Consider the following 14,698-nt stretch of genomic DNA (forward strand, 5'->3'; position numbering starts at 1 on the left):
TATTACCTCCTATCAATGACATTTGGATGAAAACCACATCAATAATTTACAAAAAACAAACCCACCAGATCCTTCTAATCAATGTAACTCATCAAAACTCTTGCAGCAATATTTTTGATATTTTAAATTAGTATAACAGGCTATGCTCTCTAGCCGAGCAGGATTGCAAAAGTGATTTGATTTAAAACCATGTCTTAGTTTCTTAATGTCAGTGTTGCAAAAAATGAAACATATTTTCTGCAGCAATGACATTGATTGGAATAACTGTCTGGTTTGATCATCATTGGAAGGTCAGCCTAACAAAGATGAGTTTTAATGTTAAGCATCTTTATTCTTTAGATGAAAGAGTACAGCAGTGTCTTACAGAATGACAGCAGCATCCTATAGATAATTTGTGACCCAAAGGTCATAATAAAAGAATAGAGGGGAGGTCATCCTGTAGTAAAGGCCATCTGGAACTGTTAAAGTATCAGATGGAGTAGGGGGCTGAACAGCAGGACACTCTTGGTGTCTTTCCAGATTTCCCAGAGAGACCATAATATTTTTATTGGAAAACCCCAACTTTTTTCCCCCTTAAGCAAAATATTCTTATCAAGCAGTTTCATCTTACTTTAAGGAAAAAAGACAACATATTGTGATAAGGAAAGGATTTTTGTTTCTTATGTTGCCTAAGAGTTATCTGTGTTTTTGAAGAAACTCAAAGGTTCAACTTTACTTTTGCTGCTGCTGTATTTTGATGCCACTTAACAGCTTTCAGAAGAACTGTTACCTCTAAAATGATTATTACTGCAAGCATTCAGAATATAAGTAATTTGTAAAGTTTTTCTGTTAAAACTTTCACCTTCTTCCCATCCTGTAACAGAGGAGAGGAAAAATTTCTCGGTGATCAGAAAATCAGAGCAATATGTTTCTCATTCTGACTTATTTTGTGATGGGGTCTGCTTGTCTCAGTTTCATTGAGATTTGTAGCATTGTTTTTGGCAATGGTTTTTTACATAATGGATGAGGGTACAGGATATGAAAAAAAAATCAATGGCAATAATTTTTGGAAGAGAACACAGAAATGAAGCATGTGCATACTGAACTTTGGAAAAGCGTTTCAGGCCAGTTCCACTTCATAAAAATACTGACTTCAGGAGATATGTAAATTGAAGCCTTTGTAGAATAATAATAACTGGAGTAGTTTTTTAAACAAAACACCACATATTCTCTAGCTACATACTGTAAGTATAGAGATTTTAAGACATCATGCTAAAAGTTTATTTTCTCTATTATTTCTCTCTAGTGATTTAACACATTGCACTGGGCAAGGTCTGGCCAAGTCCCTTGCAATATATTGAAAAAAGATAATTTAGGTGGTCTTTATAATATTCTGTGTTACAAATTAGTTTAAGGTCTCTTGCAGATCATATAAATTCAGTGCTCTCTTACACATATCAGCTCTTACTTTGGACTAAAATGTTTGACTTTAGAGTGCCAAGAACTTTGGGCTAAGGCAGCAGCATGTCCTCTGATGTCATATGAACTCTCCTTTAGTGGCAGAGTTACTGTAGCAAAGACTTATTTGAGAATTACCATAGTTACTACCTGACTGAACTTACTGTTGCTGAATTGAACTGAACTCAAAACCTCTCAGGTTTTCCAGGCTGCACTACAGGAGTCTGTTTGACAGTAAAACAAGGCACTAATCCTGCTCCTTTATCTAATCCTTAAATACAGCAGCATTTGACTAGCCAGAAAGACACCTAATGATAGATTCGTACCGGGCAGATGGATTCTCCCTCCACACCCCGTCTGCAACCTTTGTTTTGTAACCAGTTACTAGAACAAGCCATTTACGAGTTTTGAGACACCCAGCTCTGTTTCTGGCCGTGCTATAGATTTGTGCTTTCAGTACTGTGACCCAGTAAGATTTAAGAAGTGAATCCTCAGAGGTGTTGTGGGTGTGAATTTGTGGGTCCTGCACTAAGATATTTGCTTATAAGCTATATTCTTTATTGGTTTGGTTTTTTTTGTTTTGTTTTTTTTTTTTTCTTTTCCTTTTCTTTCATCTTCAGTGTTTGAGATTCACATAATCCTTGCTTTGTTGTGAGGTTTTTCATTGCATTTTTTTGTCATACTGTTCTTCATACTGTTTCATACTTCATACTGTTTCATTTTCCAACTTCAGGATTAGGATATTTTATACATAATACTCTAGAAACACAGAACAATGGACCCGAAATAGAGCTAGCAGCAGAATTTTGTACTCACTTTACTAGACTTCAGCTAGAGGAGCATGGCTGGTAGATAGGCTCAGCTCAAACAACTGATAACAGTGTTGTAGCTCGACCTCCAGTTGCTGCTTGCAGCATCTGGGAATGACTGATTTGATTCATCATATGATGTATGGTACCATTTGATATGTGGTATGCCTGTGTCATTTGTTTCTTGCACACATGGGAACAGCTGCTCCTTACACATCTAACTTCAGAATTCAGATAGTACCCACCAGTGCTGCTTTCTGAAATTGTTCTCCAGTTGGTGAAAAAAAGAAATGTACAGGAAGAAATGGTCCAAGCAAGTCTGCATGGAGGAGGAAACCAGAGCTCTTAAAGTGAGGAGGAATGGAAGCAGGAGCTTGCATTTCAGCAATAAGTCATGTTTCAGCAGTAGTTGAATATAATGATCTTCTTCCTTTCTACTTCAGTCTAGCAGAAGAGCTAAAGAAGAGAATAGAGCTAAGGTAATCTAATGATCAGGGACCTGTTGTTGTAGGTGTAAATATCAGCCTTTCTGGCCAATTTTCTTACGCAAAAGGAAAACTAATTTCCATTTTACTTTCAGACAGCAATGTTCTTTGATGCAACATGGTTCCCAGCAGGGTAACTCCAGTTGCTCATTTGCGTGATCCTCCACTGCTGAGGTCACTGATCCTTGGATCAGACATGAAAATAAGGACAGAAAATTTCAGCCATGGTAGTGTTTGTTTGGAGACAGAAGCACCTATAGTGCCTGTGCCTGTGTACCTGAAACATTCTCCTTTGGTTGAAACATATTTTAAAAAAGCACAGCAGACAAACTCTCCACCCTGAAATGTGGCAGACTATTAACTGCAAAGTAGGCTGAAAGCTCCACTGAAGTGTAAGTAAGATAATTTGCAGATTTTTAAACTCAAAATAAGCAAGGATTTTTCTGTTGTTCACTGCAGCGCCCAAGAAAGCAGGTTTGACATACTCTGCTGGGGGGACATGTCTTCACTTTGGGAAGACAAAGGGTGAATCAAGAAGGTCAGGAGATAAGGAAGGGTGGGGGTGAAATATATGAGAGATTCCACAAGGTTAGAGGAAATAATTTTAATGTCTCCTTTAGTTTCATCAATGTCACTTGATTTCAAATTGGTGTTTGCACTTCACCTGCTCATATGCATAATATTTACTTTCTCTCCTGCATTTTTTCTTTTCTTTACGTCTTCATTTGTATTTTGCAGCCTTCTTTAATAGCCTTCTTTAATATAACTGCTTATAAAAATGAGCATAATGTTCTAGTCTTAATATATTAAGGCACTTAAAGTAATCACCTTATCACCTTTATCCTTCACCTTTTTTTTTTTTTTTTATAACTGCAGCCCTCCTGGGTTGTAGCTCATTAAACGTTTTTGAAATTCTCATGCATCTCTTCTGATTTGAGGAGGGGGGATCTTCAGAGAGACAGTAAGTACTATCACATATTCTAATTGGCAGATAGGCTGTGATTGTTGAAGGAGAAAGAAAATTAAGACTGTCTGATTATGTAGATACATTTCTTTAATTTAGAGATGATGGGCAGCCTTTTTTAAAAAAAAAATGTAGTCCCTGTTGTATTTCTCAGCTGTTGTAGAACCAATATGTAGGAAATATATGTATGTAAAATTTCTATGTAGGTGAGAATTACAGATCTTTGAGAGAGATCATGTCACTTTTTCAAGGTAGGATCTGCAGGGTATGCCATGCCTGCAAGATGTTGGTTTCATCCTGGGTTTTTTTTTTTTTTTTTTAGTTTACAATGACATAAACTCTACAGCTTCCTATGGCCGTCTTTTCCACTACCTTTTGTTTAGGAAGTTGCCCTGCTCACAGTATCTAATCTCAGTTAGTCTTGCTTTAGTTAAATACCTAACACATTATTCTTTTCCTCCGGTGTCTGTAGACTACTGTTATGTCCCCACTCTATTACTTTCTTTCCCAAACAGCTTGATGTTACTGACTCATATCTGTTACCCAGTAGAACTTCCAGATCCATTCCTGAAAAAGCAACTCACAGATTTTTTCTCTACTTTTAATTGATTGATTGGTTATTTGAACTATGTAAATTACCTTCTAGTTGCTGTTACTTAAGTTAATTCTATTTTTGAAGTCTACTCTGTATTTCAAGTACATTTGAAATGTTAATCCTTTGCTCCAAAGTTCCTTCATTTGGGTTTTCTGCAGATTCAATAGTGGCCTAATTAATAATGAAAAACCCTGAGTAAATTCAGAGAATGATCCACATAGAAAATATCTCAATCTGTCCATTCTGGTGACTGTGAATTGCTGAGTCCTATTCTCTAGATACTCTGTAGAAGCAGCCTGGTTCAACTGCAACCATCCCATAGCTGTTTTTCTTAGCCTGACACTGTTTCTGCTCTGTTCACAAGGCCGTTTGCCATGTTTTAGAGGGGAATCTGACTGACTTGACCACATCTGTTCTTGATAACTCTCTGGTGGCTACTGCTTGTCCCATTATCTCCTCTGTGTGTACCAGTAGTTTACTTAAGAAGGGATTGAAGTTAAACTCACAAGTATTTCATTCTCCTCCTACTCTGAGGTATATTTGACTTTTCCTAGTTTTCTTTAGTGTTTTAGCTGTCCTCAAAAAGTTCTTCTGGTTGCTGAAAAAGTGTGAGGCTACTTTAGACAATTGTGTGTGTGTCAGATGGAGTTCAACTACCTTAACCAGTTTCTAGCTACTTTTTTTGCTGGTATATTGAAGATATTTTTGTTATTGGTAGTAGTCAATTATGCTGGTCATCTGCTTGCAGTCAACCATTTCAGTGAAGACAGATGCAAAGAAAAAAACCATTAAGCCTCAGATCTCCTCAGCATCATCTGTCAATATCCTTCCCTCACTGCCACGCAGGGGAGCAACCTTTTCTTTGCTCTTTCTTTTACTGCTAATGCAATTATGCAATGATTTATTGTCATCTTTAAAGCTCCCTGCTACTTTTATTTTACATTATGCCTTGGCCTTTCTGATTTTGTCCCTGTTTGCTTGTGCAAACTGACCACGTTTTGCATGTATTTCCTCATGTGTCTGAGGTCAGAGGATGGTCATATTTCAGTCAACTGGCCACACATGTGTGTCTATAGCAGATAAGGTAGAACTGTTAATATTTTTCTTTTAATGACTTGAAAAAGATTGGTCTCTAGCCTTTCAATTTAAAATTTATATTTACATAGCAGTATTTTCTGACTTTTTTTTAATATGTTTAAGTTTTGAATGAAATGGGGGGAAATGAGGAAGGGGAGGTGTTTTTCTTATTTACAAGCTACTGCTGTTGGTGGCCATGATTATCCGTAGTGCACAGTGGTCCTCCGGGATGATTTTCCCAGGAAAGCAGATGGCTTTGCTGAGAGGTGGTTATAACTGTGATAACTGACTAGCTCTAATCATGGTAAGAAAAGCTAAGTGTCATATGCGGTTCAGAGTGAAATCACAGTAATGCCTATAATCAAGGTACCCTTGTTAGAAGGGTAGTTGTCAGAAAAATTCTGCTTGGCTCTGGACAAAGGTCAAAGAAAAATAAAGGAGAGGACAAACTCCCATATTGATTTGATTGCCAAAAATTAGAAAAAGGGCCATTAAAACCCTGAAGGCAGTTGAGGAGGTTGGGGGAGGAACAGCGAGACCTGGTGTGCTGTGCCTGCAAGGTATTTTTCACTAGCAAAGAAGGAGGGGACAAATTTGACAAAATCTGGCTGCTGGCCAATGCACTTTTTGACCTCTTTATTAGAAGCGATATCTGGCAAAAATTGGACTGAATGTGTTCATCCCGCTGGACTAACTTGAACAAGCTGCCTGGCTTTATAAAGGTGTCGTTGTTTTCCTCAGTTTCCAATCCATCATCCCAGCGCATGGCAGTCTGATGGTAGAAGAACTGAGAACTGGCAGCCATGAATGGCTTGTCACTTAGCTTCTGTCCTTACACAATGCTGTTTCTATCCTTAATAAACATTGTCAGCCATCTCACATATGTGGAACTGCAAGCATTCAATACTGATTTTGTAAATGAGTGAGCCTCGGTGGAAAGGACGAGGGTGTGGATTATCACTTGGGCAATAGCTGAATCCTGGCAGCAGCCGGAGGATTAATTGAATTGACCAAGCAATTGCACACCAGAAACAGCAGCCAACTTTGTTTCTGCTCTTAGGGGAGGATGTTGCTGCCATTGCAAAGGCAAATGTAATGTACTAGCCATGAATATCCTTCCCATGCTGTGTTCATCAATTAAGATAAGTAGTGATTTTTTTGCAAGGACCTAAATCACCAGTATGAAAAAATCCAAACAAAGGAGATTGAAGGTCCCAAGGGATTTGTGATATGTTTATAGTTTACTACTAACTTTAGATGAAATTAGCATTGATTTCTTTTGACAGCTTTGCTTTTTCACTTTTACCAACAACAGCTCAGCCAGCTCTACAGATCTGACTTTTTTGTTGCTGAAAACAGTTAAAGTTTAGTTCAGAGAACTGCTGTAAACATTTAGCTCAGGGTGGAATTGAATCTCAAATTGATACGATTATTTAATACCCACATATGGGTTACATGGCTAAATGCCCTTTGTGGTTGAGAAAGGGCTACTCAACACAGTTGGTGGAGCCTGGAGAAGGGTTTGATTTCACCTTAAAATGGCCACATTACAGATGTTTGAGTGAACTGTGTGCTGGACCATACAGCAGCTGCCTGATGTGGCTGAATCTTGACCAGCTTTCCTGGGAGTTCAAAACATACCTTGACTCCTAAACTCAGGTGTCTAAAATGGGAGTTACCTTTATCTGAAAGCTGAATATCACTCACAGTTTTGAAGAAGGGAACGAGGGAGCTGCTGTTTGCTGGGGACAGCTGCACTTAAGCTTTTGCCTTCCTTTTGTGACCACCATTTCACGTGCGTAGGAATTGCTGTACAATGGGTATGTCTATCATTACTGGATTAGCTTGCAATGAAAAGCTCTTCTAACAATTATAGGAAGTTCTGCAGCTAACAATATTGTCATTTGAAGCAGTTATCATTAGCTTTTGAATTGAATGGCACACAAATGCATGAGGATAGTTTATACTTTACTGAACGTTATAATTTGAGTCTCAAAAGCATGACAGTGTGTTGTTGACATTTTCAGTATTAACACTTCAGCAGGAAGGGTTTAGAAACTTCTTGGGATAGCTTTTGTATTTTTAAAAGTTCAGTTTCATTTAAACGCTGAAAAATTGATCAGCAGTTTTTGCAAAAATTCTTTGACGATGAAAAGAGTTATGTGAATATTAAGCATTATTATTATTATCAAACCCCCACAAAATCCTTAGGAAGGCCATAAATCCTCAAAATTAGCTGATCTGAAATCTCAGACATATGCATTTTTGCCATGTCATGAAGGAATATGATTCAGTGAAGACAGCTTAATACACTTATCCACATTATGAAACCAAAGCACTGTGGTCAAACACTTCTCCAGATACTGGATTTCAATAGCAGGGGTGTTGCTGATTAGGGCTGAAGTACAGAGTGCATTCTGGGTTCTCATCTGTGCTGCACACTGTGTTTACATAACCATTTTAATCTTCCCCACCAAAGTCTGCACTGGCATTTCCTGTATAGATATTTGATGTGGTCTGTGCTAACAAATGATTTAGGGCGTATCGTGCATATACACACACAAGCACACAGAGGGGCCAACATAAAATATAGCATCACATTAAATCAGGTCCTTATATAAAAATATATTCAGAGTTAAAAGCTATTATAATTCAAAAGGGATGGTGCAGTATTCAGCTGAGAGCTCTTACTCTTTTCAAGAATATGCCTACATATTTTTCTCTAGTGGTTTTGTTCCATCGAGAGACATAATGTTTAAATGTGGTGCGTCCTTGAAAAGGCAAAACCAAACATATTTTAAATAATATTCAAAAATATGTTAAGCAATCGAAATACCTATACTTTTGTCATGTGAAAATGGTAGCATTTTCACACTGGCTTAAATGTAAAGCATAAAAAAAAACAACAAGGGAAAAAATTCTGAACATTTTGGGTTTCAGTATAGTCAGTTACACCTTTAATTTTAGTGTTTCCTTTGTTAAATGCTATTGCAAATGGTTCCTGGGTACTTTGTTTATAATTGACAGGAAGATTAATAATGTGTTTAGACTCTGATTTTTAGTACTATGTACATGTACTAATACATAGTATTAGCAACTGAAGAAAATATTCTAAAAATTTTCCTGGTGGATGTGAACATAATTACTTGCATAACACTTCAACAATCAGTTCTTTCCCACTTGGATGGGAATAGGTGTCCCTCATGGAGCCATGCATGGGAAAACCTGAATGCTCTGGCTGCAAATGGCTCAGCATCCAAACTATTAAAGAGCCAATAAGCAGATGCATGAGAAAAGGTGGTTCACATGAAACAGGGAACACTTCTGTCTGCTCCTGTGGGGAGCGATGTGATCCCCGTGGTCAAAAGTTATGTAAGTTCACTGCCCTCTCCCGTGGCAGTTTGTGTGACAAAGGCAGATATCACCAGTAACCACCAGGTAATTCTGTTTTGTAAGCGCTTCAGGTAACAATGTTTCCTTCTGATTGAATTACTCTATGCCACATTATTGTTATACTGTCTGATTTCATGCACTGAAATTTTGGTTATCTAAAATACATGGATATTTTTTCTTTCAAATTGGTGTCAGACAGTGTTCCAGTATGTGATGATAAATCGTTCATTTAAAGGAAAATTAAAGCTACCGATGTCTAGGAAATTTCTGATTTCCTTTGCTTCTCCCATTCAGAGGACAAGTATCAGTAGATAAATACATCTTTTCACAGGGTAATTAATACAGGATTACAAATTGGAAGTTAAACTACAGTGAGAAGAATCAACATACAGAGGTGATTTTCAGACCTGTTTTTCCTCCTACATAGACACCTTGCAAGTGATTAAGGCTATAACACTTCTGAATTACAGCTTCGGGGTATAGGAGAATGCAAAATCTTTATTTTTATTTTAAAATAGGCCTGCTGAAACCCTGTTTAAGTTTGAAATGAGTTTTGGATTTAAACTTGAGACCTTCTCCACTCTAAATTAAACAAAAAACAATTCCAGCCTGATGTTGCTGAAATTGTAGAGGAAAATTCTCTCAGTTGACTAGTGTTACAGTTTTCACTTCCATTTTTCCTTATTAAAATAAAAAGCAAACAGTAAAGAAAATAATTTTGTGTTTGCAAAAATCAAAAAGTTATGTTAGTTTAAATTAACTTTTAAAAATAATTCTTTTCTTTTCACTGTGACTGAACATAACTTGGGCATGTAAATGAATCAGTGAACCATCAATGTAGATGGCTCTGGCTGTTGGAGGTAATTCAGTGAATCAGTTGTATCCAGAATCACTATGCATGGTCAATACTTTCAGGATTTGTGGGGAAAAACATGTCTGTGTATCCATGCCATCCTTGTATTCCCTTCCTTTTGGTGATCTTTGTTAGTGTAGAGGAACAATTTGCTTGGGACTCAGTCTGAGGAAGACACATTTATGATATTCACATAGCAGCTCGGGGCTGGATTCTCATGCTTGAACACAGATGACTTGTGTCATTTGGGTAACCACAATCTCTGAGACTTCAGCATGAACTGTGGGAGACCTTGCCCAGCAGCTGCAAGTCCATCAGGATTACCTGGGCATGTCAGGTGGCCAGAGCTGCTTATGTTTGAGCAGCTGAATCGAGGCTGAGTATCCGAGCTCCTGAGGAACACCTAAGCAAGAGCCTCAAAAGTGTCTCTGGAGTGACTCCTTTCATTCTCTGGCACATGGACTGGTTCCTAACTCTGGAGTCTGCTGCCGACAGCTCCTGGCCACCATAAGGGGAACAAGCCTGCACACATGGCTGCTCTGAGGTCACCTGCTGCTGGCACTAAGGTCTCATGTCTTTATCTGCAGTCTGAATCCTACCCTTTGTGTATCCCCTTTTGTTTTTGCAAAACTAATCTTGAAGAGGCCATTTTGAAATTTCCAAGAATGTCAGTTACCTACCTTTAAGGCTTTTCTATTTTCAGAAGAGTCAAGGCTTGCTTTCAAAAGAGACAGAGGCTTTGGATAGGCTGATCTTGTTAAAAGTTGGTGAACAAGGTGTCTTTGGAAATGGCACGCAGAGATTCACAGAGCTGTAGTCTCATGGATGGATGCTGTCACACTGTAGCCATGGCTGTATTAGATGAAAAAGGGGCACATTTTGCTAATGGAAGGGAAGAGACAGCTGAGTGCTTCATTTTGTGATGATGACAGAGCATTAAATTGGTCTGGGGAGACAGTGTAAAGGGGGGGTGTGGTCAGTTTGCTGTGCATATGTGTGTGCAATACATCCAATTTTATAAAATATCAAAGAAACTTTGAAGCCCAGATCAAATTTTTGCAATAGCTTTATGTGCTTTTGGAAATATGATCTGTGCTCGGTTCGTGCTTGTCAGATTCCTAAATGTCATCTATCTCTCACTTTTTATCATACAGCCAAATTAGTGCACATAGATATAAACCCTGTCCAGCATCACCTTTCATTTGTAACTTTAACACAAGGCACATGTTTTTACTTTCTGGGAAGATGCAGCTTGCTTTTGAGAGATGCCAGATTCAGTTTGTTTATATTTTTTAAAAAGCATGCACATTTCAAAGGAAACGTACAAGAATCTGCTTCTGCTGTTTACTGCATGCATGCAAACATATATACATGTATCCTATCCCTACACAGCTTTTAAATTCTGAAAAAAGTATGATTTTTGTAGTATTAAGCTAAGAAAGTACATTAAAATTCCTCTCTAAATACATGCATTAGAACCAGTAAATCTGGTAAGTTTTGATGGAGTACAATACAGTATGAATGGTGTCAGGCCATTCTCAGACAGGTCAGATAGTAGCACAGGCACCCTAAGATGCATGAAGCAATAGATTAACTCTGTTTACCAGCAGCTATGGCTAGTCATTATTTAGCTAACAATGAAACAAAAGACACAAAAGATAATCAGGTGTACTTCTGAAAGACCACTGTTGATCGTAGCATTGTTTCAATGTAGACTTCAATGTCTGAGGTAAACTTGAGACCTCATGGCAAACTGGAACTGGAAACTTCCACTGATTTCCATTTAAGACAGGCTACCTAAAGTCTCTGCTGACTGCTGCATTCAAATGCCTCAGGGGGGACCACCCATCAGTTTCAGCCTTCTTTTAATTTTTCAGAATCCAAGCGAAAACTCGAGAATTTCGAGAGAGACAGGCTCGGGAACGTGACTATGCAGAGATCCAGGATTTTAACCGGACGTTTGGCTGTGATGCGGATCCGATGTATGCTGGGATCGCTGCCTATGACTCTCCAAACAGCGGCACAATAACGCTGAATGCCCGACCGCAGAGCCCGAGGGAAGGGCAAACAGTGGAAGCCTTGTACGCCCAAGTGAAGAAACCACGGAATTCAAAGTCTTCACCTGTAGACAGGTAGGCACCACACATCAATCAATACACCCTCTCAAAATCTGCCTTTGTGCTGCTTTTGTCATGGGAGATGGTTGTACATCAATTGGAAAGACAGAGCTGCATATTTTTAATGGCTTTTTAAAGCCTTTATGTAGAACAGTATTGAACTCACTCAAATCAACCTGTTACAGAATGGGATGGGAAAGTTGTTTTCTGCAGAGCAACTACATTTCTTCCCTTTCTTCAGATGGTTTGGAATTTTTGGAATTGCTGTTGGGTATCATTGGAATTAAATTCAAATTTTTAATGTAATCAGGTTTATTTATCAAAGCTCCAGCAGATATGCTTGTGGAATACAACATTTACAATCTATTTACAGCCATTACAAACATCTCTAAAAGGTTAATGTGTTTACAGCAAAAATGGGTTAAAGCTTACATGGATTGTAAGCTGTAAGTCCTACCTGTAGTCCTGAACTTCAATCTAACAGGTTGAGCTTTTTAGCTCAAATTATGCTTATAATTTTAGCTTAAATTATGATTAGATATAGACCAAGTGAGCAAATTCGAAGCTTAACTCATGAGTTACTTCTTGGTTTGTAGCTTATGATTTTACTCTTCCTGCAGGTACATTATCTCAACTGTGTCTTACTTGTTTTTGTGCTGAAACTAGGCAAAATTCCAGTTTCTGTTGATGGAGTTCTGAGTTCATTTGAAAACCTGAAGCTAAAACAGACATGTAAATTAACAGAGTAAAAACAGTTAAAGGCAAAATTCACAGGGTTTTTTGTGCTTTAACAATGAAAATACATCTGTTTTCTTGGCTTACTATTATGAACTTGTAGTTCTGCATTTTCTCAGCATTACAATAACACTAAAATCCTAGTGCAAGACATATTGTTCACTCATTTGGAAGTTATTTATTTAGTTCATAGTAAAGCCATTCATTTTTTTTCTACCTCACTCTTTCCAGCAGAAAAAGACTGGACTTTCAGTTAAATCAGCAAAGCCGTGTCTTTGCCTGCAGTATTTGAGATTTGTATAACTTCTACATGAGCAGTGGCATTCATCTTGCATATTCTGTTCTAGGTGGTAATGGAGTAATTTGTGTTTCAGCTAAATGTCTAAAATTTTGAGGACTGAGAGTATTGTATTTAACCCTCCACTAGATCTATTTTGCAAAGTTTCTTTATGTAATTTGATAAAATTACATCCTCTAATATGACAAATAAGAAAATCTCAGCTGCATTGTGGAATGCATAAATTTTTGCTAAAAATCAGTAGCACAGCTGCCTTTTTATTGTCTCAATTGCACTGTTCTCTTGCACTGTGTAAAAGGTGTACTTTTCATAGTAAATGAAAATAATTTATATATTGTGGATGTATGTACATTATTTCAGTGAAGGAAGCAAAATGATGTTAAAAGATTACAGCTTCATCTGTGTCCTTGAAATTTTATATTCTTTAGCCCTATATTGGCTGGCACTGGTATACCCAGGTGCCTGGCATTTCAGCACTTTTGTGCCTTTGGAAATCGAGATAGCTTGGTTGGATATGTCTGCCGCGTGGTGACTCTCATGGCTGTTTTTGTTAGACCAAAGGCAGTGTTTCATGCTGGAGCTGAATGGCATCAATGTCACATCAACAAAAAAAAAGTTCTTTGATACAAACCTGGCACGGCAAAATAGGAGACCTGCGTGACCCAGCTAACTCTGTGTGGTGGCTGATAAAAGAGCCAGGAGAGAGTGAGTAAAGTGGAAGATAACGGAGTACCGGCGGAGTGTGATGTTAATCAGATGGGTAGGACTGAAGAGAAGTGCAGTAGTTTTGTACATTCAGGCTGCTCCTGGAGCATGGAGGGTCCCATCGCTCACAGCTGGATCATGCTGTGACAAAAGGAAAGACCCAGCACACACAACGGGCCTGAGCAGAGGGATAAAATGCAAGCAGAGTACTAGAAATGGGCCATGAAAAACCACCCCTAGTCCTGTGATATAGGGGGACATATTTGACAAGGAACACCCAGAAAGAAAAATTTAATTCAGATGTAAAAATAATTATTATTTGCTATAAATGTACTCTGAAATACATGTTCAGGGGTCTGAGGCATGAAGGTCTGGTGTATGGGGTTTTCTTTCCTCTCTCCCCTCACACTTTTGTTAACAACCAAGCTGTGGGGATGGTGAATCCCACCTGGTTCCAGGAGACCTTCTGGGGAATGTTGCAGTGATGTGCACAATCTCAGGCTCAAAGTTACCTCTCCCAGGAGCTGGGTCTCTACTTCAGGCAGTAAGAAGTGCTGAGAGGGTGTCATAGAATCATATAATAAATAGTTTGGATTGCAAGGGACCTTAAAGATCATGAGGTTGGGCATGGAGGAGGTGTAACAGCTGTGAGGGAGCAGCTTTCAGTCTTCCTTGAGGCATGTGAAGGATATCTAGGAGCTTGACCTTTGTGATGTTCAGCAGGAGAGCCTGGATTGTGGCTGAGGTACCTTCCCAAAGGCTGCTCTGTCTTTTACAGGCTTTGTCTTAGATATACTAAGAAAGCATCATCTGAGCATTGTTCTAAGAATCAGTTGTTACCATGTAGACCTGAGGTTCTTGTTAACTGTTTTGTCTCCTTGTCTGTCGGATACCTGGCTCCTCACCCCATGTGCATTGCAACTTGTTTCTTGCTATCCCTTTCCAGCAGTGAGATCTTCCTCTTTCACTTGGCATCTCCTATGATGCCCCTTTTGTCACCAAGCATCCAAGTGCCTCTGCTCAAGGTTCTTCTCCATGGAGCTCTCTTCTCTGCAGACTGATTTATTCTGATAATGCTACAATAAATTTGATGAAAAATAGTTGGTTGCAGTTCTGCATCTTTAAAATATTGTGTACATGAGTGTTCACTTATGGGGGGTGTTATTTTCAGTGTGTTTTATTCCTTTGCCCTCCCATCCTTTCCTTTCCTCTGGATGTTTCGGAGGTTAC

At 38.5% G+C, this 14,698-nt stretch overlaps 1 protein-coding gene across 18 annotated transcripts in view; it reads left to right on the forward strand.

The window, feature by feature from the left end:
- Positions 1-14,698, forward strand: part of PARD3 (par-3 family cell polarity regulator) — a 451,472-nt gene that overhangs the window by 340,468 nt on the left and 96,306 nt on the right. For all 18 annotated transcript variants that reach the window (XM_032100079.1, XM_032100030.1, XM_032100015.1 and 15 more), the window contains one exon: positions 11,491-11,745. In XM_032100079.1, coding sequence (XP_031955970.1) covers positions 11,491-11,745 — 255 coding nt within the window. The remainder of the gene's footprint in view (positions 1-11,490; positions 11,746-14,698) is intronic.

Source organism: Corvus moneduloides, chromosome 1, assembly GCF_009650955.1.
Source record: "Corvus moneduloides isolate bCorMon1 chromosome 1, bCorMon1.pri, whole genome shotgun sequence".
Taxonomy (NCBI): domain Eukaryota; kingdom Metazoa; phylum Chordata; class Aves; order Passeriformes; family Corvidae; genus Corvus; species Corvus moneduloides.